Raw genomic sequence first — 25,167 nt, 5'->3', positions numbered from 1 at the left:
ATTGCTAACTTCAGGATAAGATATGCTAAAAGAGAATATTCTGAAATAAAGAAAAAACAAGAAGCCGCCCTAGGAGATTATGCCTGCTTTTTGATAGAGTTGTGAACAAGGGGGTAAAGAGTTTAATGTGTCAAGGTTATAAGAGGAAAGAAAACTTTGTGGAATGTGAGAAAGAAGACCTGTAGAATTAGACAAATGCTGAACGAAGTTGGATCTTAAGCTTTCTCTCTCTGCTCCCCTTCTCCCTCCGCCGCCACCAACCACACCCCCCCACACCCCGTCCCACACCCCCCTCACCCCCCCCAGCCAGTTCTGCTGAAACCTTTGAGGAGAGATACTAGTTGGCATTTTGGGAGGAGTCAGAGAATAGCTTCTGCCACCCTCATTTCTGGTGGAAGAATTGCGGATTTAGTAGGAGCCACATGATATCATTAGGGCTTCCTTGATAGCTCAGTTGGTAAAGAATCTGCCTGCAATGCAGGAGATCCTGGTTCGATTCCTGGGTCAGGAAGAACCGCTGGAGAAGGAATAGGCTACCCACTCCAATATTCTTGGGTTTCCCTTGTGGCTCAGCTGATAAAGAATCCACCTGCAGTGCAGGAGACCCGGGTTCAATCCTTTGGTTGGGAAGATCCCCTGGAGAAGAGAAAGGCTACCCACTCCAGTATTCTGGCCTGGAGAATTCCATGGACTGTAGTCCATGGGGTCGCAGACTCAGACACGACTGAGCCACTTTCACTTTCACATGATAACATTAACTTTTAGAGGAGACGCTGTATGGCCTTTAAAAATGAAACATTTCATAGAATCCTTGTTTTAAGTTTCAACTTTTCATCTTCCCCTTACAGCAAATTCAGTTTGCTGATGACATGCAGGAGTTCACCAAATTCCCTACCAAGACTGGCCGACGATCTTTGTCTCGCTCTATCTCTCAGTCCTCCACTGACAGCTACAGTTCAGGTAGGTGTGAACTCCTTGTTCTCTCTGATCTCTTGTCCCTGTTCCAGAGCCTTGAGCTAGTGCTCTTCGCAGTTCTCTTCACTTATCTAGGGTCTGAAAATGCCTCATGTCAGGACTGCCCATCTTTGTGCTAAAAGCTGGTAACTAGCGGGTGGCAATGGAAATGGTCCCAGCCAGGCTTGTAGCTGGAGAAGCTTTTGTCATCTGGAGACTTTCCTCTTCTGATGATTTCTGATTGTGGTTTGTGGCCAGTGCGTGGTTGATAGTACTGGGCCGGTTCCCATTCCCACGTTTACTACCCACATTGAGAAGGGAGAGAATCATTTTGGCTGACAGAACTGGCCTTGAAAAAGAGGTATACTTTGGAAGCATAATTTCTGATTTATTTGTTTAAAATATACCCTGCCACCTATTGTTTTTTTTTTTTTCCTTGTCTTTTAACTGTGAATCATCACAAAAAATTGGTATTTTACTCTTTAGTTACTAGGCTACCCTTGATTTTGAAGTATCCTCCCCTGTTAATCTCTGGAGTGGGAAACAGTCCAATTTACATGGCTCCAGCTGTTTCTTTTTAGTTTTCCTCTCCTATCTTAACCTTATATAAGTAATCTTTTTTTTTTTTTTTTTTTGCTTTTGCTTTGAATTGTGATTACCATGGAAAAGGATATACAATCTTAGTTTGAGTACTGGAGGAAATGGGGCATATAATCTTACCCCCTCAATGTTCAACTTGAGGAAACATTGTTAAAAGATTAAAAGGCTTGCCCAAGGTCATAGATTGCTGTAAATGTCAGCAAAGGAATTTGTACCAAAAGCCATTTCTTCTCTTTTGCCAGAATCTTGTTTGCATTGTATTATTAACTTAAGGACTGGGCTTGAGGTACAAGGACTTTTAAAAAATAAACAAACAGTTTTGGGAAACTTCTTCTCTGCCCTGTGCCACTGCGCTGTGTCCCACCATGGACAGGATACACAGACAAGTACGAATGGCAGTGTATGCGTGTGGTCCAGTTTGAAAAGAAGGGAACATGCACACTCACTGTGGGCGTGTGTGCAAGGAAAGTTCCAAATACAATGGCTGTCACAAATGAAAAAGTGTCTTAGAGTGAAATAGATACAAACAGTGATAGGTGACAAGCAGGCTAGTTACAGCTAAGAAAGAAAAAATTTTGAAAGATTGAATTACCAAAGAAAGAAAGTTGAGATGAGCGACAAAAGCTTTAAGGAAGTTTTAAAGATCTTGATGGCCATGTTTTATGGGGACCTAGTAGAGTATTTTAAAAAGCTTAGTGATAGAGTTAAATTGTGCTAGTGGGTAGATAACCTTTAGTACTATTTGTGCTAGCTGGACAGAGGAGGATGTGTCTGTAGCACTCAGTGAGAGACCTGGTATACTGTCTGAGACAGTGATCAGGAAAATGGAAAAGAAGTGATTTGAAAGGTAAAGAGCGATTGTTATATATCCTCCTGCATGTCTACCTGAAAGGCCATTTTTAGTTTTTTGTGAGGCTGCTTTTATAAAGTTGAATATCTTGAGTGGTCTCAGGGCTGGCAATAGAACCAGAGCTGCTTATCTTTTGTGTCATTTCTCTGTTCCTCGGTGCGACCTAGTGTAAAATCTCTATAAGATTTTATAATAAAAGATTATCTTATTGTTTTTATCCTTTTGCATTAATGGGTCTCAGAGTTTGCTCTAAACAGCGATATCAGTAGCACTTGGGAACTTGTTTGAAATGTTAATTCCTGGGTGCCACCTGAGACCTACCAAATGGGAATTTCTGGCAGTGGGACCTAGCCTTCTGTGTTTCAATGAACCTTCCATGTGATTCTGATAGATGCTTTAGATACTTTGAGAACTGGTGATCTATAGAAATAGCATTCTTTATATGCCCTAAATTACTCTTCCATTTTCTCCATGTCTGGTTCTAGTCCCAGTTGGGACCAAGTACCCATGAGCTCGTGCATATTTTGGGATCAATAGCTTCTCATCACAGGCGCTGATGGCAAAATTATCAGGATGGGTAAAAGAGCCACAACACTGAAGGATCTACAGGAGTCTCATTCATACCATTTCTTAGACCTGAAGTAGAATGGAGAGTGATGTAAAAGGTAGAACAGAGAGTGAAGTAAAAGGTGGCTCCAGATAAGAGCGTTTGCTTAACTTAAATGAGAGTCCTTTGGGAACTGCACCCTGTGGAATTGGGGCCATTGAGGTTTTTCTTTCCTCATTTCTTTCTTTCCTGGCTTTAGCTGCATCCTACACAGATAGCTCTGATGATGAGGTTTCCCCCCGAGAAAAGCAGCAAACCAACTCCAAGGGCAGCAGCAATTTCTGTGTGAAGAACATCAAGCAGGCAGAATTTGGACGCCGGGAGATTGAGATTGCAGAGCAAGGTAAAGAAAGGGAGTGGGTCGGGGACCAGAAGCAACCCACTTGCTGGTCATCAGGATGCACAAACAACTTAAGGCTTGAAAGCTAACGAAAGTCTCCTGGGAAACTCCAGTATCCTGGACTTACATAAACAGCTCACTCTGTATGGAGCTCAAGCCTCAGGATTCTTGTTCTTATTCTCTGCTGCTTCCTGTTCCCAGCGTGTGGTAATTACACAGAGTAGTTTCTCTTTTCCTCCGCCATGACACCATATTCAGAGATCTGCTTGCAGAGTCAGCAAGTCCTGGATCAGTACATAGTGGTTAGTTCTGCGGGATCCTGCCATCGCTGCCAATCTCAGAGGCCCAGATTTCCCAGAAGTAGCAAATGTTGGGAGGGTTTTCAGCTAAGGATGTGGTGACCTAGGATCTCTTTTGATCTTTGATCCTGAGCACCCTCTGCTGGATCAAGAGTGAAAATAATTTGACAGTCAGTTAAATCTTGGTTTCTCTACCCAGCCCCACTCAAAATGTCTCTTTACTTTTCACACTGGGGACATGTTCTATACTGGGCATCAGTACAGAACTCAGAAAAACCAATGGAATAGGGTTAGACAGCATAGAAAAACAGAAGCAAGTGGCGTCTGTTGATGCAAAGTCTTTCTTCCAGGTCTGATGATTTTACTATGTAGGAATCCATTAGCCAGTGACATAACTACTCCTCCCAAATGAAGGATGACACTCACCTTCCGCTTTTGAGAATTTGACTACGTATAAGCCCTCTACGTGCTTCCCTGGTGGCTCAGATGGTGAAGAATCTGCCTGCAGTGCAGTATAGCTGGGTTTGATCCCTGGGTTGGGAAGATCCCCTGGGGAAGGGAATGGCTATCCACTCTAGTATTCTTGCCTGTGAAATCCCATGGACAGAAGAGTATAACGGGCTACAGTCCATGGGGCCACAGAAAGTCAGACACAACTGAGTGACTAACACTTTCACTTTTCACTTTAAAGCCCTCTACATATAAGGCAGAAACAGTAGAGGAAGAGAGGAATTCCAGGTGGTTAGATGACAACTCCCTGCTCTTGTTCTGCAGTTGAAGCTGCCAGACATCAAATAAATATGCTTAGAGGGAATTCTCTGGTGGTCCAGTGGTTAGGACTCTGTGCTCTCACTGACAAGGGCCCAGGTTCAGTCCCTGATTGGGAACTAAAGTTCCACAACCTGTGTGGCAAGGCCAAAAAAAAAAAAAAATAGTTTTTCTCCCTTACCTCACCATATCTCAGCCCTAGATGTTGCTGGGGCAGAAATTAATGATCTCACTAGTGCAGACCTAGCTCAAATCCTCTGTTCTTTCACAGACATGTCTGCTCTGATTTCACTCAGGAAACGTGCTCAGGGGGAGAAGCCCTTGGCTGGTGCTAAAATAGTGGGCTGTACACACATCACAGCCCAGACAGCGGTGAGTTTGATGGGAAAAAATGATGGGCTTCTGGTGGTGGGCTGAGGAGGGGCGCGGTGATTGTTTTTACTTGCTTTTCCTTCCCTATCTAACCTCCAGATGCTAACTATCAACAGAACCTTCCAGTTACACTATAACGGGTTTACTACTTTGATTGTATGGCTTACTTTTAACAAACCTGCCTTAGGGAGATCTAGATTTGCAAAATATGATAGCTATAAATATGTTATTCAGATGACCTATTTGGGGTAAAGGTAGATTCCGGTTTATTAAGTAGTGGATTATACCCTTTTGTTACTTCCCAGTGTTGGCGCCTGTTGCCGCTGAGTTCCTAGGTATTGTTGTCTTAATCAGCACTCCTGTCTGGCCCTCATCTTTCTCACTTTGTCTCTTCATACATCTACGCAGGTGTTGATTGAGACACTCTGTGCCCTGGGGGCTCAGTGCCGTTGGTCTGCCTGCAACATCTATTCTACTCAGAATGAGGTGGCTGCAGCACTGGCTGAGGCCGGTAAGTTCAGCTTTTTTTCACTGACTTTACCTCAAAGTAAATATCCAAACATAATTTTTACATACCAGAATTATCTTTACTGTCATGTATGTCTAGGAGCTATAAAATGTAGAGGGTAAGAAAAAATGTCAAAAGGAAGGAAATGGACAGTGAAGATCCAGATCCATAATGGAACATTATATAATCATTTAAAATGATCTTTGTACACATTCACTTTTTTAAAAAGTGATCTTTGTAAAGAACCTAATATGTGGAGAAATGCCTAATTCTAATATTAAATGAATAAGAACTTTAAACTATGTGAGCTATATGAGTATGAGCTCAGCTGTTCTCCTTTCATAAAAGTTTCATCACTTTTGAGAGGATATAAGAAGTACCTTGTGTTCATTAGATCTGATAGTTCATTAGATAATTTGGTGTTCAGTATTGCACTGAAAATATATGAACTAGTTATGAGTTCAGTTAAACAGAAAACAATTTCTATTGTTAAAATGTTCAAAGGAAAATCACTGTGAAGTTTTTTAAGGTTCTTCCACTTTCCTGTGATCCTCAGAAAGCAACTGTATCTCACTTTTGTTTTTCTTCTTTACTCTTTTCAGATGTTTATTGCAGAAAGTTTTAGAGGTTCCCAAAAAAACCTAAAATCCTGCTACACAAGAGATAATATATTATCTCCTTTTTTATTATCATATATGATAAATATATTGCCATATTTCTCATTTTTTCTGTTCACTTTTTACAGAGATGAAATAAGTCTCAGTGTATATCCAATTTTATAACCTAAATATAACATTTTCAGAAGTAGTTTCCATGTCACTCAAAAATTTGACAGTATCATTTATAATAGTCATGTGACCATGTGATTTTTACTTCACTATTTTCTTAAGTAGTTTCAAGATATTTGCTAACATAAACCAATGTAATGAACAACTTCGTTTTGATTCCCGCTTCATTTTATCTCCTTAGAAGAAAGTTCCATATAAAAAATGACCAAAGAGGGGCTTCCCTGGTGGCTCAGTGGTAAAGAATCCACCTGCCAATACAGGAGACATGGGTTTGATCCCTGATCCAGGAAGATCCCGCATGCCACGGAGCCGCTAAGCCCGTGCGCCACAACTGTTGAGCCTGTGCTCTAGTGCCTGGGAGCCACAACTGCTGAGCCCATGTGCTGAACTGCTGAAGCCTGTGTACTCTAGAATCCATACTCCAAAACAAGAGAAGCCCCCACAATGAGAAGCCCACCCTCCTGCAAGTAGAGAGCAGTCCCTGCTTGCCGCTACTGGAGAAAAGCCCATGTGGCAACGGAGACCCAGCACGGCCAAAGATAAACAAATAGAATCATTTAAAGGAAAAGTTGGCCAAAGAGAGTAACATTTTAAGGTTCTAAAATACTTTTAAAATAAAAATCCCTTAAATTCTTAACTGATTTCTGGACCAAAATGCTCTTTTAACTTTTTGCCCTTCCTAAGTTGTTTCCTTTCCAGAGTAATTTCCATAGCCTTTTTCTCTTCAGATCTCAGAGATGTTGGTATAGGACACTCCCCAAAGGAGGAATCAGCTGATTTGTTATCATCTCTACAGGAGTTGCAGTGTTTGCTTGGAAGGGCGAGTCAGAAGATGACTTCTGGTGGTGTATTGACCGCTGTGTGAACATGGATGGGTGGCAAGCCAATATGGTAATAATGCATATTCATCCTATACTTCTGACAATGGATTTCTTTCCTTTTTTCCCTCAAAGCATGGTTCCCTAAATATGTTTTGGATGTTTGGTCTTACACACTTACTTTGTTGCCAAAATGTTTAGCTTGATAGCTTTTCAGAATTGTTCTCAGTGCTGAGTGGAAAGGCGGGGGAAGGGTAAGACCAACTGAACACATGTGGCTCAAACACAGCAGAATGAAATAGAAGAACATGATATGGTATCTCTTTGGAGTAGGATTATGGTTTCTTTCCTTCCTGCCCCAGCTCTCCTTTTGTGTTCCAAGGGGCTGTATTTCAGGGCTCTAGACTAAAAATGAGTCTGTGATTAGCCTACTACTACTCTTCACTGTAGCCTAGAACAAACTTAGGAATCCTTTTAACCATTTTACACCAACAAATTTGACTGTGTTTCCACTATCTAAACCTGCTCTAAGGAGCTCTGAGGAGTGCTCTTCCAAAACATATAGGGCTCTCTTACTAGTGCAGAAAGTGGGTTCAAAGTTCCCCCCAGCTCTAGCAGCCTGAATGCCCATAGAAGTCTTCTGGCTGTTCTATAGATCCTGGATGATGGGGGAGACTTAACCCACTGGGTTTATAAGAAGTATCCAAACGTGTTTAAGAAGATCCGAGGCATTGTGGAAGAGAGCGTGACTGGTGTTCACAGGTAACAGATTCTGGAGTAGCTGCCCCTTGTGTCCTTGCCTCAGCAGATTCTTCTGGTCTCTTTTAGGCTTTAGAGCTGTGTTTCCGACTTGTAACTTAAATGGGAGTATTTTCATTAGATAAAACTTTTGAGTTTTTACCTTTAAAAAATCAAGGAGACCCTAAAAGAGGTTATTTCAGATTCTAGTTCAGACATTTTCTCACCCATTTATTCCACTGTGATTCTCAATCAGTGCTAGGAGGTAGGGAGCGAAATATATCTTGAAAAACTGTATTCAATTTTAGATTATACTTTTATATTTGAAATTTAAAAATCTATTGTAAAACTATATGTTATACATATTATAAAAAATAAACCTGGGCAAAATATGATTTGCTTGTTGTAATACCTAAAAATATACCTGAGAGAGTATTTCTCATTTGGGGGCACCTTGCATATGCTTAAACACACACGCACGGAACCATATCAGAATCATTGATAATCTTTAGCAGAAGTAGGCGTGGGTTTTTTTTTTTTTAAAGATTGAGAAAATGCTTGGTCTAAGGAACTATATCCCCTTTTATGGAAGAGAAGTAAATTTCTTAAATTGAAAGACTGGTTTTTTTCCTTCCAAAAAAAGGAGTGGGGTTGGGGAAGAGAAAATGAAAAGACATGAGGAGGGATAACAAGGAAATATCTTGTTTACTGATATTCTTGGGCAATAAATAAGACTGGGGAGGGCAGCACAGAGCCTGAAGATTAGGCAGACGTTGCCAGTTACTGTGTTTTACCAGCTAACTTTGTTTTTGTTTTTGTGGCTTTCTTCTCCCTTTAGGCTGTATCAGCTCTCCAAAGCTGGGAAGCTCTGTGTTCCAGCCATGAACGTCAATGATTCTGTTACCAAACAGAAGTTTGATAACTTATACTGCTGCCGAGAATCCATTTTGGATGGGTAGGTTGAAATGTATAATTATTCAGATTTGTAGGAGATAAATTTGGGTTGGGTTATAATGTTAGTCTGATACCATTCCAGTTTTGCCCCCTGGTCTTCCAAGGGCTTTAAAAGTTTGTTAGAGGGGTTCTGTTTCATACTGAGCCCAACCAGCTTCTAGTTGAAGTTTTCATGAGGCGTTGCCCCACACTTACTTTCAGAGGGACCGTGTTTCAGCTAATAATGTTTGAGTTGAGCCCTTGTCTATTTCCACAGCCTGAAGAGGACCACAGATGTGATGTTTGGTGGGAAACAAGTGGTAGTGTGTGGCTATGGTGAGGTAAGTAGCTGGGCCTTAGTGTCTGCCTTTTCACAGGCTTGTTACAAATGTTGAGTGAAGGAGATTTGTGTTGTCAGTGTAGAGTATTGATAAAGAGTATAAAATATGCTTTTAGATAAAGTATCTCAAAATTGTAGCAGAAGTCCTTTATTCACACTTACAAATACAGACATATGGAATGAATTGAGTTTTCAGATTGCACCACTTTGTCTTATGATATGGAATGTTGGCATCATTTCCCCCAGTTATAACAGTAACCTTTTATGAGACTTAAGTTAAATATGTAGCATTTTGGCCCCACAGGTGGCCAGTGAAGGGTAGAATCTTAAGTGGCATATGTTGATTATCTCTAAACTTAACAGATGATGAGATTGTATTTATCGTCATAAAGAATGATCCACAGAAGTTCCTGAGCTGCTAGACTGTCTTGAGTAAGATATTTCTCAAGTGACAGTCAATCAAGTTTTCCTAGAATAAGAATCTGAAGGTAACCTTCAGACCAAGCTGTTCTTCCCTTGGTCTCATTTCCCTGGTGGTGATACTTTTATTTCCTTTATCTCTTTTACTGTCCAGCCTTTGCTATGAAATGTCTGCTAAATCACTTCTCTGATCACAGTATAATCAGGATCAGTTTCTCCTCTGTTTGGATTAGAGCATCTTTGCAAGGATTTGCTAGATGATTGATGGGTTTAGGGAGGTTAATTCCCATCTCCCAGAGAGCCTATCTGCCCACATGTGTGTGTGCTGTGCTCAGTTACCCAGTTGTGTCCAACGCTTTGGACTGTAGCCCACCAGGCTCCTGTGTCCATGGGATGTTCAGGCAGGAGTACAGGATTGGATAGCCATTCCTTTCTCCAGCAAGAGTACTAAAATGTGTTGCCATTTCCTACTCCAGGGGAATCTCACAAACCAGGGATCGAACCTGCATCTCCTGCATTGCAGGTGGATCCTTTGCCGCTGAACCAGCAGGGAAACCCATCCTAAATACCCGTGCCTTAGTGCACCTGACTTCCGTTTTACGTCTGCAGGTGGGAAAGGGCTGCTGTGCTGCTCTCAAGGCCCTTGGAGCAATTGTCTATATCACGGAAATTGACCCCATCTGTGCTCTGCAGGCCTGGTAAGAACAGAATGGTAATACCATTAGATTCGCTCCAGGTACTTTGTATTTCCAAGAGTTTGTGATTGATTGTATTAACTAGTCCTCGGGAAAATTCCTCAAAGGAGGAGAGAGCTATGATTGCTCTGTTCTCTCCATTGTAATCATAGGGCATTCATAGAGCTTCTTGGTATTTCCCCTTCCTGGATGGAATCTTGGGGAGTCTGAAGGGGCCATTGTGTATCTTTCAGCACAGCTTATCACTTATCATTCCAGTGAGATAGCCCTAGCTAAATCTAACTTCAGAAACAAATTTGCCTCATTTTGTGACCAGCTTCTCCTACTCTTGCTCATAGTATTCCTTCCTTTTCTTCCAGCATGGATGGGTTCAGGGTGGTAAAGCTAAATGAAGTCATCCGGCAAGTTGATGTTGTAATAACTTGCACAGGTGAGTGTCAGAGCTTTGTGTTAGTCACTCAGTCATGTCTGACTCTTTGTGACCCCATGACTGTAACCTGCTAGGCTCTTCTGTCCATGGAATTCTCTAGGCAAGAATACTGGAGTGGATAGCCATTCCCTTCTCCAGGGGATCCTCCCGACCAGGGGTGGAAGCCAGGTCTCCTGCACTGCAGGGAATTTCTGTACTGTCTGAGCCATCAGGAAGCCCAGCAGTGCTTTGGTGTACATGGAAGAGTATTAGCTGAGGTTCAGTCTTGAATGTGATCTAGATGACTTTCCTGTAGGGTAGGTAAGGCCTGTGTCCTACATAAACGTCTGGAAACTAGAGTAAGCAGTCAGATTTTCCGGAACAAAGAACCTTTTTTCTTGCTGTCTTTCTGTACTGCTTGATCTTAAAATGAAATAACTGAAGCTAAAGAGCTGTTATGCAACACATACTTCTTTCCTCACAGTGTATACATGCTCTTCAGTGCCAGGAGTTCTCTTTCCCATGTTTTAACTGAAAGTCAGTCAGTACCTTTCCCCCACAGGATCTCTTTCCTCAGCTACTCTATTTTACTTTTAGGAAATAAGAATGTAGTGACACGGGAGCATTTGGATCGCATGAAAAACAGTTGTATTGTATGCAATATGGGCCACTCAAACACAGAAATCGATGTGGTAAGGTTTCTCTTACCTGTTACTAGACCTTTTCTCCTTCTTCCATTATAGCCAGTCAACTGTGCTCTCTTCCTTTCAGACCAGCCTCCGCACTCCTGAGCTGACATGGGAGCGAGTACGTTCTCAGGTGGACCATGTCATCTGGCCGGACGGCAAGCGTGTCGTTCTTCTGGCAGAGGTGCATATACTGTGGGCGCGGGCAGCACAGCAGCGTGCTTAGCACCCTTGGGGGAGGGGCGGCAGGGCAAACATGTTCGGCTTGCTTTTCCCTGAGCTCTATCTTTGGCTAGAAGTGTATTTCTCAAATATAGTCTGGTCCCCAAAATAGAATCACTCAAAAAGTATCTACTTTTTACTAAACCACACACTGCTTTCTGACCACAGCTGATTTATCAGTGTGTCAGACTCAGATGGACTCACAGAAAATAAGATAAAACCCAGAGTCCTGATTTGGAACCGTACTTCTTCCTCTACCAGCTGAGTCGAGAGGGGTGTGAAGTCCTTTCCTGCATTTGCCTAGCTTTCGTGACGTGACAGGGATCACACAACTCACCCCAGGGCTCTGTTTCAACATTTCAGGGTCGCCTGCTCAATCTGAGCTGCTCCACGGTTCCCACCTTTGTTCTGTCCATCACAGCTACGACACAGGTACGTGACAGAATATCAGCCCAGCCTGCACTGAGATGACTGGATCTGGGCCTAGATCCGAGTTCCAGTGATAGCGTGGCCTCCTATGTTCTTAGCAACCTGTTTTCTTCAAGTTACAGGTTGTCAAGATTTCGGCTTTCTCAAGTATAGAAAATAATAGTTAGGTAGAGTCAGTGTTTGTGTTCCTTTGCGTTAGCTATTTTCATTAGGAATACAGTGTTCCAGCTTAGTTGTATTTAGTCTGTTCTTTTATTAGGAACTAAAACAAAAGCACCAATAAATCCTCTTATGATGTGTGCTGGTGTTTATTACAGTTGAAGTCCTGGATGCTGCCGCTGTGGTAGTTCACTAAGTACTTACCCCAAGATCCTGTTAAACCTAGTTTTATTTTAATGTCCCTAAGAAGTGTTTTTGTCTTTTCTGACCCACTTTTCCTGCCTTAGGCTTTGGCACTGATAGAACTCTATAATGCGCCTGAGGGACGATACAAACAAGATGTATACTTGCTCCCTAAAAAAATGGGTGAGTGGAAACGGAAACCTGTGTTGATCCCTAGACTGTTGCGTGGTTTGGTAAAATGAGTATCATGAAAAGCATTGGATTTAGAGTCAGGATTATAATCCCTCTCCTGGCACTTAATGGTTTTTGGACCTTAGGACAAGTTCTAATCTCCATGAGCCTCAGTTTCTTTATCAGTAAGGTGAGAATACATACATTGCAAAATTGTAGCAAGAAATACAGCTAATGAGTAAAGGTGCTTTAGCACAGTGGTTTAGGGTAGATGCTGTTATCGCAAGTAGTTTATGAAGTTGAGTAAACTTAACTACCACTGATTACAGCCCGGGACCAAAATGGAAGAAACAGAAACCAAATACGGGTTTTATTGTCCATCCTCTATCAGACATGTAAACAGTCTCCTGTCATTCCAGCGGTCAGCCGTGCTGTGTTTACGTGACTAGTGCATCAGCTTTAGATCCTTACCTTTCCAGATATGATGCCACTCTCCCCTCTCATTCGTCAGCCCAAACCCCTGTCCTCTTAAAGCTAAAAACCACCTTGTTCTTGTCCCCTGCAGCAGCTTACCTCCGATTGCTTTTTGGTTTTTAATCCATATTCATAAAGGTAAAAGCCCAGGAAGCTTATCTATGGAAAACTAATACAGTTGTGCCAGCTGCCTTAGAAATCCATGATCCAAAGATTCGAGGCCATTATGGATCTTACCCTAAGTAAATGTTGATGACTTAACTCTTTTGAGCTCACTAGGATCCACCTTGATTCAGAATTTAACTATAGTTCAGCTAAGGAAATTGCTGCAGGAAGGTGAGGGTAGTACGTGTTATGTTGGCCATTGAGGTGAACCCAGAAGCTTTGCCAGAGAAGAATGGGGCGGTACAAGTTGCCCTATTTTGTCACTCTGCCAGATGGCTTTCATAATACATTCTGATTGTACTGAAAGATACCTTAAAGACAACGTTGAGTGGTTTTTTTAATTAGGCAAATATTCCAAGTTAGATTCTTTCAGTGTTATTCCAAGCCTTGTCCTCTCTCTCAGAAAGCTTCAGATGAAATAATGGGAGGCTATGCCCTGAGAGGCATATTTTATATGGAGTTTGCTCCCTGCTGCTTTGTTCTTCTTAGATGAGTACGTTGCCAGCTTGCACCTGCCATCATTTGATGCCCACCTGACAGAGCTGACAGATGACCAAGCAAAATATCTGGGACTCAACAAAAATGGGCCATTCAAACCCAATTACTACAGGTAACTCGGGGGAAAGTAAATGAAAAGATGTTCTCCCTGATATTATACCAAGCAGACTTTTCTAAATAGTATTATAGCTGATTTTGAAATGTACAAGAACTCTGCCCCACACTAAAAAGTAAACAGAGAAATTATTTATCTAGTAGTAGATGTGAAGAAGTCAGCATTTTCTAAAATTTTGGAGCTTGAGCCTCCCCCTCAGAGATTCTGATAGAGTTAGTCTAGAATGGGGCCCAGGCTTATTTTGTAAAACTTCTTCAGATTATTCTAACATATTGTCACATTGAAAATCACTGACTTATTAGGGAACAGGAGAGAAAGCTAGAGATGGCATTGTTGGAAATCCTGTGGAAACACAGTGAGAAATGATCCCTGGGGAATGACTGCAGGAATCCCTGGCCTATGCAAGGGAAGACCCTGGAGAGTGTTCTCTGTTTTTGATTCTCCTCTTGGAACTCTGATGTGGAAGACACAGGTGCTAACCAGTCACTCTTTCTTTACAGATACTGATGGACCATATTACCAAGGACCAGAACACATGAACCACACAATTCTAAAAGAAATATTTTTTAAGATAACTTTTATTTTCTTCTTAATCCTTTCCTTTTGATTTTTTTTTCCCTATAATTTCTTTCTTGTTTTTTTTTTTCATCTCATTATCCAAGTTCTACAGACCACACAGGAACTTGCTTCATGGCTCTTTAGATGAAACTGAGATTAAAGGTTTCTCACCCTAGTCACTAAAGAAGGATTTTACTCTCCCAGCCCAGAAAGGTGATCCTTTCTTTTCCATTTCTGGGGACTTAATAGTCTTAATTGGGTACCTTATTAATAGGAGACGCTAAGGTACCGTCTGTGTGGAACAATCTGCAATGTCTAAATTGCCTTAAAAGAGCCCATTTCTCAGCTGCTGGAATCAGTGCTCTTTCACTTCTTCAGAGGAGCAGGGATGGTACCTACCAGGCAGGTAGGTTAGATGTAGGTGGTGCATGTTAATTTCCCCTAGATATTCCAAGCCCTGTTTCCTGTGTAAAGGTGGTATGTTTGGTTCAGAGATGTATACTAGTGAGTGTTGCTTGTTAAGATCCAGTAGGCCCACTTGGATTTAGTACAGCCCTTCCTCCACTTCCCACCAGACCCTCTCATTTTCCAGGTTTTTAACCAGTCTGTTCTGTTAAGTTGAATTTTGTCCCCTAGCATTTATTTCTGTTTTTGTTTTAGGGTTTTTTGTTTGTTTTTTTAAGTAAGAAAAACGTTTAGTCTTAATATTGAGGAGCTGCTTGAGTGATTAGTTGTTATCAGTTTATCTTTTGAACCTTTGGAGCTAAAAGTGCAGAGTTGAGTCTAGAGAAATGCTGATTTCAAACTCTGATAATCCCAGTTTCTAGCCCATAGTTCGTAGCATCAATGAACTGTGGCCATAATAGCGGATTTTATCAGCTCTGCCCATCAGCTTGTGCTGGAAGCAAATTTCTTGAGTCATTAGTCAGTATATAGCACTGAACTCTCCTTAAGAGCAAATTTCTGATCAGCTGTGCTTCTGCAATTTAAAATATTTAAAGGGAGGTAGGTGTGGATGGGAGGAGGAAGGCTAAATTGGGCCAGGGTGAGGGAAATCAGCTCTGTTTAACTTGTCTGGGACATAAGGCCCCATATAACTTTAGTTTTACAGAAGCAGTACCACTTTTGATTTACATGTGACACAGAAAGTGTGTGAACTGAGACCTCAAAGGGCAGTTTGTGCCTAGAGTAATCGGTATGTCCTGGCTCACGCTCTGTAAGAATCCCCAGAAAGGCTCTCTTAGAGATCAGAGAGATGATATATTCCCCTGCCATGAACCCTGCTTACCAGCATTTCTGCATGGTCAGACGAGCTTTATGCTCATGAGCTTTAAATGCATAATTATCCAGGATTCTAAATCCTCAACTTGTTCTAGCTTGTGATCCTTCAAAGTTGGGTCAGGCATTAGTGCTAGATACTAGAAATTTTCATTTCCCTGTTGTTATTGATCAGTGGGACAGGCATTAATTAAAAACAGAAATATAAGAAAGGAAAGCTTCCACTCTGTGACTTCCTATCAGGGGACAGTGATCTTGCCAAAAATTTTTTCCCTTTCTTTTTTCTCCCTACCCTGCCCCTTCCCACTCCTTGCCAATGCAACCATGCTTTCTTCTCTGTAGATGCTAAAAGTTCAAGCCCTTTTCCCAGGGCATTTAACCAGCCAATCAGAACAGCACATCCTTTAGGGGAGATAACCTGGCCAACAGTGGTATCCATCATGTCAGCTCTGCTAGAGGGAAGGGGCTCAGGTCCTGCTGCCCTCTGGCCTGCCCCCTGCTCCCATATCTATTACTGTGTCCATAGGAATACTCGATAAGGGCTCCGTCTCTGTCAAGCCATGTAACAAAGGACACTGTGGGAAAATGTCTGGCATCAGAGGGAGCATGTGGAGAGCAACTTAGGAGGAACAAGTTTATTTTGTATTGAATGATTTTTAATGAATGCAATATTAATCCTTGCAGATGAGCAATAATCATTAAAGTCAATTAAAATGATAAGACCTTATTGGAATCCTGTGTCATTCTTGTTTGAACAACACCTTCATTTAGAATCTGTTTTCCAAGATGGGACAAGTCATTGGTCAGTTAGCAATATCTAAGAGATTTTTTAGGACCTAGTATGTAGAGGAAGAGGCTAGAGGCAGAGTTCCTCAGTAATATCTTAAATTTTGTGTCTGCTCTGTGCCCAGCATTGGGCCTACACACTTTCACTTTAACTTCGTTCCTGCAACTTGCTGCCTAAAATTCAGGCCGCCTCAGGTACACAGTCTCCTTCATAAGACCCTGTACCTAATTCTTAAAAAACGCCTCCAAAGTTATGTAAGCTTAAGCCCATCCCCACCCCACACCATACCTGTATCCATCGCTGAAGTAGTCTCCATATTTTCTGATTTAACAGTGTATCTGTTAATATTGTTCAAAATAATACCCTTTCTGTTTTATTTAACTGATCCCAAACAATGTTGATTTTGCAGTGCAGATTGGTAAAATGAATGTTTTTAGTTCTGCAAGGTTTTATCCATGCAAATAAATCCAAATATAAACTTCACGTTGCCTAGAGTTAAGTTTTTAAAAAACTGTTTCTGAATCTGTTTGATAACTTTATAAAAAGTTTATTATGGGAAAATATTTGAAAATTAAGTATTTGAATATAAAGTATTTAAATGAACTGTTGACTGTGCAGTTTTATAAAATTAATTCTTCAAAGTGTCTTTTATTGCTTTCCATGCACTAGAATCTGTTTTAGATATTTGGGATACAAGTGAAAATGAGGATCTCTTCCTTTACCCACAGTTCAACATTAGGTAGCACTGCTATCCAAATGGGTTCCCAGCCTGGGATGTGTGGGTGAGAGCTGGGATGTGGCCTAGTGCTGGGAGCCTCCCTACACTTGGATGGGGAGGACATCCATGCAGGAAAGGGATGGCAATGTTGGATTGTGTAGGAACAGGGAACTTGATTAAACCAGAAGAAACACTAAGGCTAATGAAAGCCAGCTCTCTGATTTTTAGAGGAGTTGTTAGAAAGGGAAGAGACGAGAACAAACTCTAGTGTTGAGTTTGAATAGGAGCTACAGGGTTTGGTGTGAGCTCATGAATTTCAACATAAAGAAATAGGGGAATGGATTATGTACAAACGCTCCCTGGCTCTGTCTACTAAGTGAGCCTTGGAGCAGCAGTCCCCCTCTTCCCCCAGTGCAGTGCATGCTCCTAGCATCCAGATTCAAGCTCTACATTCTCCACTTAAAGGAGTGAGGACTCTGGAGAAATGGCTGATTCTGTGGCTGTGCAGAAGTGCATGAAGAGCAGGAAAGCAAGGAAGTACTCAAAAAATGATTGCATGTCAAAAGGACACAGAAAACGATCTTTAAGGGACTGACACTGGGCAGATCTGGAAAAATCTGAGCATCCAAGTAATGGTTTATAAAGCTCTGAACAGAAGAGGAAACTATATACTGATATAAATGAATCAGTTTAATAATAAAGAATGAGATATATAAGTAACTTCAGAGCACTTCTCTGTAAAATGCTTCTTAACACATTATTGACCAGAGACATTAATATGCCTTTTGTTACCTGAATGTTATTGGCCAGAGACGACATCAATACGTTTTTAGAGAGTGACACAATTAACATTACCATGCAAAGTTGTTAGAGCTTGAAATTGATCAAGGGTTCATTATACAACTTAACAATTGTCGTTATTATTCACATTTTGCTTCGTTAGGTTTTTGTTCCAACCTTGTGTATATTATTAACACAAAATTATTATTGTAAAATTTTCAAAAGTGGGCATCGTGAACTTTTGAGTGAGGAATTTTTCAGTGAATTTTATGCAGTTTCTTTCTCTGATTGTCCGAGCAGTATATGTACTAGTGTCTCAGAAGATGGTAGTTCTTCAGAATCTAGTTCTGATTCAAACAGTCCTGCTGCTGCTGCTGCTGCTAAGTCCCATCAGTCGTGTCCGACTCTGCGACCCCATAGACGGCAGCCCAGCAGGCTCCTCCATCCGTGGGATTCTCCAGGCAAGAATACTGGAGTGGGGTGCCATTGCCTTCGTCAGACAGTCCAGGCGGGGTTCAAATTTCAGTGTCCATAAATGAAGTTTTGAACACAAACCACACTCATTAGTTTATGTAATGTCTGTGACTACTTTCATTCACAATGGCAGAGTTGAAGAGGCACAACCAAATGGCCCACTAAGTCCGAAATAGTCCTCAATGTAAAGACTTTGCTGACCCTAGGCATAAAGGTTATGTTAGGGATAAAGGAAAAGATATGTCTGAAGGCATTTACTGCTGCTGCTAAGTCGCTTCAGTCGTGTCCGACTCTATGACCCTGTGGACTGTAGCCCACCAGCTCCTCAGTGCGTGGGATTTTCCAGGCAAGCATACTGGGGAGGATTGCCATGCCCTCCTCCAGGGGCTCTTCCTGACCCAGGAGTCGAACTTCCATCTCTTATGTCTCCTGCATTGGCAAGCAAGTTTTTTACCACTAGCACCACCTGGGAAGCTCCCTGAAGGCATTTGACTTGCGTTCTATTAGGTAAGAAGAGGAAGTCTCTGTGATAGCAGAAAAAGAGAGAATGAAAGCATCAGAAGATAGCATTAAAACATCTACATTACCATATGTAAAATTAGATAGCCAGTGGAAATTTGCTGTATGATGCAGAGAGCTCAAATCCAGTGCTCTATGACAACCTAGAGGGGCAGGATGGTGTGGGAGGTGGGAAGGAGGTTCAAGAGGGAGGGGACATAAACATATACCTATAGGCGATTTATGTAGATAGATGTATGGGAGAAAACACCATATTGTAAAGCAATTCTCCAATTAAAAAAGTACGCACATTTAAATATACATGACGTTCTAAAAAAAAGAAAATATCAGAGTATTCTAGTGTAAGTGCATGCATGCTAAGTTGCTTCAGTCGTGTCTGATTCTTTGTGACCCTATGGACTGTAGCCCACCAGGCTTCTCTGTCCATGGGATTCTCCAGGCAAGAATACTGGAGTAGGTTGCCATTCCCTTCTCCAGGGAATCTTTCTGACCCAGGGATTGAACCCCTGTCTCCTGCATTGGCAGGCTGATTCTTTACCACTGAGGCACCATGGATTAACTGCTTTTTTCTTCCCTGGTGGTTCAGACGGTAAAGAATCTGGGCTCAGGAAGTCTCAGCAAACCAATAAAGCAATTTTAAAGTATTTTAAGGGATTTCACTGGCTGTCCAATGGTTAAGACTGCACTGCCAATGCAAGGGAGCAGGGGTTTGATCCCTGGTTGGGGAACTAAGATCCCACGTAACCACATGGCCAAAAGATAATAATTTTAAAATTATTAAAAATTTTGTGACTCCAATATAGAGTGTGTAATCGATTTAAACTTAGTAATCAATTTTAAGATGCAGTCAATTTTTTGTATATATGCAGTATTGGAAGTTACACAATTGGAACTTTTAATAATGGTATTTTGTTTATTCTATTGTTTTTGTTTGTTCTCCACTGCAACCACCAGATGGCGAATTTTCTCACATTGTCTGGTTGTTGCACAGGGTCTCTGGCCAACAAAGGATAATAGGTTCACAATTCCTTCTCTGAAACTCCTGTGTTTTAAAATTGAGAATATTTCAAATTTTTAGGAAATACACATATATAATTTATGATGTTATAACTCTTATGGGGATGTGGAGCAGCATTCCATAGACAAGTTCAGTTCAGTTGCTCAGCCGTGTCCAACTCTGCAGCCCCATGGACTGCAGCACGCCAGGCCTCCCTGTCCAACACCAACTCCCAGAGCTTACTCAAACTCATGTCCATTGAGTCGGTGATGCCTTCCAACCAACTCATCCTCTGTCGTCCCCTTCTCCTGCCTTTAATCTTTCCCAGCATCAGGGTCTCCCCTCCCCAAATCAAGCCTCCAGAAAAGACCACAACCTTGGCCAATAGCTTGACTATAACTTCAGGAGAGACCTTGACAGACTCTCCACTTGACCAAACTCTAGTTAGGGTCCTCCGACCTTTCTTCTTGACTAGGCCTTGACCTTGGCCCCGTCTTGCATAGCTCAGTTGTAACAAGGATCCAGCTAGGTCACTTTAGCAAAAATCCCTTCACCCTTGCTATCTGATCATATTCCCCATCCCGTACCCATGCTATCTGATCACCCTAGCCTGTCTTCAGCAAGAATTCTATTCAATTAACTTAGCAAGAATTCTCCTACCCTTGATGTCTCCTCTGAGTAACGTTTTTCCCACTGACCCCTTCATTCCACTTGTTGGCTACAAATTCCCAGCTGTCTTCGTCATACTTGGAGTTGAGCCCAACCTCTTGCCTATTCCAGTAGCATTGACACCTATCACAGTTGTCCTGAATAAAGTCTTTACATTTTAACAAATGTCAAGAATAACAACCTTGAGCTGGAGGCACCCGGCTAAGCCATCCCCAGACTCTTGACCCATAGAAACTATGAGATAATAAATGGGTTTGTTGTTGCTGTTGTCTGCTGTGTTTTTGTTGGCTGCATCAGGTCTTAGTTGCAGTGCATGGGCTTAGTAGTTGCAGCTTGTGGGCTTAGTTGTCCCTTGGCATATAGGATCTCAGTTCCCCGACCAGAGATTATTGAACCCGCATCCCCTGAATTGGAAGGCAGACTGAAACCACTGGACCACCAGGAAAGTTGTTTGCCGTGGCGGTCTGAACACAGGTTGGAAAAGAATTTCCAGACACAAGGCAGAATGAGAGGAGAATAGAGTTTATTAGAGTGGGTGATGCTGTTACAGCAATGGGCTAGCTCAAGGGAGAGCTGATGTTTTTCGTGGGCTAGTAGCCAATTTTCATAGCCTCAAGAGAAAATTCCTGCTGGAAGGGTGGCATTAGATGATTCGTTAGGGTGCTATATAGGGTGAGTACTGGGGTGGGTGTTTTTGACTAATGGGTCAAGAAGCTGGCTAGTGATGATGAGGGGGGCTTTTGGCAATGGTTACAAAGGGGATTAGTCAGTTTCAGAGATGACCTTGGTTCTGGGCTCCATATCTATGTCTTTGGCACAAAGCCTCACACCTGTGGCCTTGGGATAGGAGTCCACACTTGTTTTAGTCCTCTGTTAGAGTAATTTGCTACACAGAACTGGAAACTAATGTGTGGTGTATCCTGGATACTGTAATGCTGATGCACTGCTCAAAATCCCCCTCCAGGACTGCGGCTCTTATTCTTCTACTGCCAGGAAAGCTGGCTGCTGGTAGTTCATAGATGTATGAATGTGAAGCACCTTGCCCAGTATCTGACACCCTATAGACACACTGCTGCTGCTGCTGCTAAGTTGCTTCAGTTGTGTCCAACCCTGTTCGACCCCATAGACAGAAGTCCATCAGGCTCCTCTGTCCCTGGGATTCTCCAGGCAAGAATACTGGAGTGGGATGCCATTTCCTTCTGCAATGCATGCATATGCTAAGTCGCTTCAGTCATGTCCGACTCTGTGCCACCCCATGGACAGCAGCCCACCAGGCTCCCCTGTCCACGGATTCTCCAGGCAAAAATACTGGAGTGGGTTGTCATTTCCTTCTCCGATTTAATCATTAAGTCATGTCAACTCTTTGGAACTCCATGGACCATAGCCCACCAGGCCCCTCTATCTATGGGATTTCCCAGGCAAGAATACTGGAATGGGTTGGCATTTCCTTCTCCTCTATAGACACACAGTATGTGCCAATTTCCTTCTACAGAGCCCAGCTGGAACAACTACTATGTTTTTACAGTACCTACAATGCTATAATAGCTCATACCTGAAATTTCATTTCCTCTGGTTTCTTGAACCATGACCGCTTCTGGTAAAGGAAGGGCCTTCTCATAGGCATCACCTCTTGGTAATAAAAATAATTCTCTTTTGAAAACAATGATTTATTATTTTTAAAAAAAGGTTTCCCATAAATTAGCTCATTTGATCCATAGCCTCAGAGAGAGGTGGTATTATCCTCATTTTGTAGGTGCGGAAAGAAGATTGGAAATTCATCAAGGCACTTCTGCAACTTCTACCCTCTACTGACTGAATTGTGCTTCTCTGAAAGTGTCTTAGCCAGTGAGGGAGGGGGAGTTCACCAGCTCCACTTCAGCTCCTTCGCACTGGAGATTCCTCTTCCTACCAAATGCCACATGGACTACAGTTCAAGGAGTTTTTCCCAGGGTGGAGTGAGTACTCTCTGGAACTCAAAAGTGGTACTAATTTAAGTAGCTCTCCAATTTAGAATTCTTGTGTTAATCACAGCTTGGAGACCCTGCTTTCATTCAGGAAATATTTTCACACAACCTGGGACAATTCTTATATTTTTTTAAAAAGGCATGTTACTTCTCAATATTGAGTTTAAACAAGCAAGAAAAACTGGAAACAACCCATATATTTATCAACGGGTGATTGGATAAACAATGGAATACTATTTATGTACTATTGATATCAGGCAACAAGATGAATGAATTTCAAAATAATTATGTTGAGTGAAAGAATCCAGACAAAAAAGAATGCATATGGTATGATTCTGTTATTGTAAAACTGTAGAAAACGCAAACTAATCGGTAGTGTCAGAAAACTTAACAGTGGTTAACTGGAATGGGAGAGGGACACAGGAATGAGTAGGAGAGAGGATTACCAAGAAAATTTCTGGGAGTGATGGATTTATCTTTTTAGAACTGTTTTTGCTCTTTGGCTGCACTGGGTCTTTGTTGCTGTGCTGTCTTTAACTGTGGTGGCCAGGGGCTGCTCTCTAGTTTTGGTGTGCAGAGTTCTCTTTGTGGTGGCTTCTCTTTGCTGTGGAGCATGGCTCTAGGGCCTGTGGGATTCAGTGGCTTTGGTGCACAGGCTTAACTCCCCTGCAGCATATGGGATCTTCCCAGACCAGGGATCTGAACCCATCTACCCTAGATTCTTAACCACTGGACCGCCAGGGAAGTTCTTGTCTTGAATATGGTCATGATTTTATGTGTTTATGCATATGTCAAAACGTATCAAATTGTATATTTCAAACATATGTGGTTTATTGTACATAAATTATACCTCAAAAAATAGCACCTTAATAATAAAATTTTCAAAAACACAGAAAAGTATAAAGAAGGAAATGAAAATAATGTTGTTCCTACCATCTAGAAATTAAACCTACTACAATTTTGTGTATTTCCTTCCAGTCTTTTTTTCTATACACACACACAAACACAAGCACCATGAGAACCAACTGTACATTCAATTATATCATAAGTATTTTCCTATGCCACTAAAAATTCTTAATATTAAACATAAATAATGACTTCTCCATATTCAATCTTTTGCTTGCCCCATTACTTACTTAGCTGTTTTCTTACTGACTATTCTTCAAATTAGGTTGTACCAACTTTACACTATTGAAAATATTACTGCCTGGAAAATCATCACACAATATCTTTGTCTAAAGTTTTATCTCCTTAGAACTTATCACTAAATGTGGAATTACTGGGACTTTCCTGGTGGTCCAATGGGTAAGAATCCACCTTCCAATGCAGGAGATGCAGGTTCAATCCCTGGTTGGGAAACTAAGATCCCATATATCGGGGTGTAACAGCGTGCCACAACTACTGAGCCCTTGCACCAAAACTAGAGAAGCCCCTGTGCTACAAGGGCCCCATGCAGCCAACAGCCAAAAATAATAAAACAAAATTTTAAGTGGAATTACTAAATCAAAATATCCCTTATTCTGAATGTAGCTGAAATAGTGTACTGTTTAAAGGTCTACATTTTTCCCCGGGTGATACAACTTGTGGTAATAAGCCTTGGAACTTGATCAAAGCTTCTAAGCTTTTGGTCAGTCTTAGAACATGACCAAACTGTGGTCACTGAAACTAGATGTCAGGTGTTCGGTTGTGCGGGGTTTGCTGGTATTACCTAAGAATTCTCTCAGCTTTGGTCCTTTTCCTGCAAATTCCTTAGTTTTTCCTATCAGCTCGAACCAGCTCAGCTTGGATGAAATGCTAATTTATAAAATATATTACTGGATTTGAGAAGGAACAGAACCAAAGCACAGGAACATAGGTAGGAGGAAGTACCAACATAGCAGCTTGGGATTTATTCATTATTTTGCAACAAAGACTTTTAAATCAACTACCAGGTGGAACCTTGGCAGAAATCATACAAGAGTTGCATCACAATGACTTTCCAAGAACTGAGCAGCCAAAATGTAGTTCTGGAGAAACAAGGATAACTAAAATGCTTTTAAGGATTTCACAACACAGGATCAGGTAATTACTACACATCACCTCTAAGATGTCAAATGGGCATCTTAAGCATGACATGTCCAAAATAGACATCTTCATCTTCCTCCAAACCTATTTTCCTCTGACTTCTCTATTTTAATAAGCAATACAACCACCCACCCAGCTGCTCAAGCCAAAAATTTAGGACTCATCCTTTATTCCTTCCTATCCTGCTGATAGGATTCCAGTCTTTCAGCAAATCTACCTACACAATACAGAAATACCACATCAACCCAATGTTCCAACCTGGCGTAAGACACCATCATTTCCATCTATATAGTCTCTGAACCTGTCCTCCCTCACCTACTCTTGCAACACCCCAATCCTTTCTCCAAAAGCAGCAGCAGGTCAACACTTTCTGATGGTTTTCCATTTTACTTAAAATAAAATCCAGAGTACTTTCTATGCTTTTCTAGGCCCTGTATTTATCTGCCCCCTGCATTTACATGGCCCTCATCTCCTACTGTTCTCCTGGCTCACTCAGTTCCTGCCAAGCCACCTAGGAGGCTCTGCAGTTAGCTGGTCCCTCTATGTTACCTCCATGGATATTGGTATGGCTCTCCCTCACTTCTTTCAGAACTCATTCTAAATCACTCTCAGCCCCTCCTTCCCTGAGCAGCCTGCCTAACATAGCCCAGCTGTACCTCAATCACTGTCACCTTCCAATGCCTTACTCTCTTTCGTTTCTTCTCAGCACTTATTTGTGAGCGCATTGTCTGGCTCACCCACAGGTACAGATCATTTCACTTTCTTCATTAGTGTAGGAACTTGATTTTGTTCCCCATTCTCTTGCACTGCCTTTAGTC

The 25,167-nt window shown here is 41.7% G+C and overlaps 1 protein-coding gene across 2 annotated transcripts in view; it reads left to right on the top strand.

The window, feature by feature from the left end:
- AHCYL1 (adenosylhomocysteinase like 1) overlaps positions 1 to 16,076 on the top strand; it is a 41,190-nt gene extending 25,114 nt beyond the window's left edge. The window contains exons 2-17 of one of the 2 annotated variants that reach the window (XM_068966677.1): positions 849 to 960; positions 3,211 to 3,354; positions 4,690 to 4,790; positions 5,199 to 5,301; positions 6,883 to 6,977; positions 7,560 to 7,666; positions 8,481 to 8,597; positions 8,853 to 8,916; positions 9,945 to 10,033; positions 10,390 to 10,460; positions 11,037 to 11,131; positions 11,211 to 11,309; positions 11,711 to 11,779; positions 12,223 to 12,301; positions 13,418 to 13,538; positions 14,042 to 16,076. In XM_068966677.1, coding sequence (XP_068822778.1) covers positions 849 to 960; positions 3,211 to 3,354; positions 4,690 to 4,790; positions 5,199 to 5,301; positions 6,883 to 6,977; positions 7,560 to 7,666; positions 8,481 to 8,597; positions 8,853 to 8,916; positions 9,945 to 10,033; positions 10,390 to 10,460; positions 11,037 to 11,131; positions 11,211 to 11,309; positions 11,711 to 11,779; positions 12,223 to 12,301; positions 13,418 to 13,538; positions 14,042 to 14,048 — 1,473 coding nt within the window. In that variant the 3' untranslated portion in view covers positions 14,049 to 16,076. Of the gene's footprint in view, positions 1 to 848; positions 961 to 3,210; positions 3,355 to 4,689; positions 4,791 to 5,198; positions 5,302 to 6,882; positions 6,978 to 7,559; positions 7,667 to 8,480; positions 8,598 to 8,852; positions 8,917 to 9,944; positions 10,034 to 10,389; positions 10,461 to 11,036; positions 11,132 to 11,210; positions 11,310 to 11,710; positions 11,780 to 12,222; positions 12,302 to 13,417; positions 13,543 to 14,041 lie in introns of those variants that run through there. The other variant, XM_068966676.1, reaches the window with a different exon arrangement.
- The last annotated feature ends 9,091 nt before the right edge of the window (positions 16,077 to 25,167 follow it).

This window comes from Capricornis sumatraensis, chromosome 2, assembly GCF_032405125.1.
Source record: "Capricornis sumatraensis isolate serow.1 chromosome 2, serow.2, whole genome shotgun sequence".
Lineage (NCBI taxonomy): Eukaryota > Metazoa > Chordata > Mammalia > Artiodactyla > Bovidae > Capricornis > Capricornis sumatraensis.
Note: the sequence above shows the minus strand (reverse complement) of the source record. Positions and strands in the feature narration are given on the sequence as shown.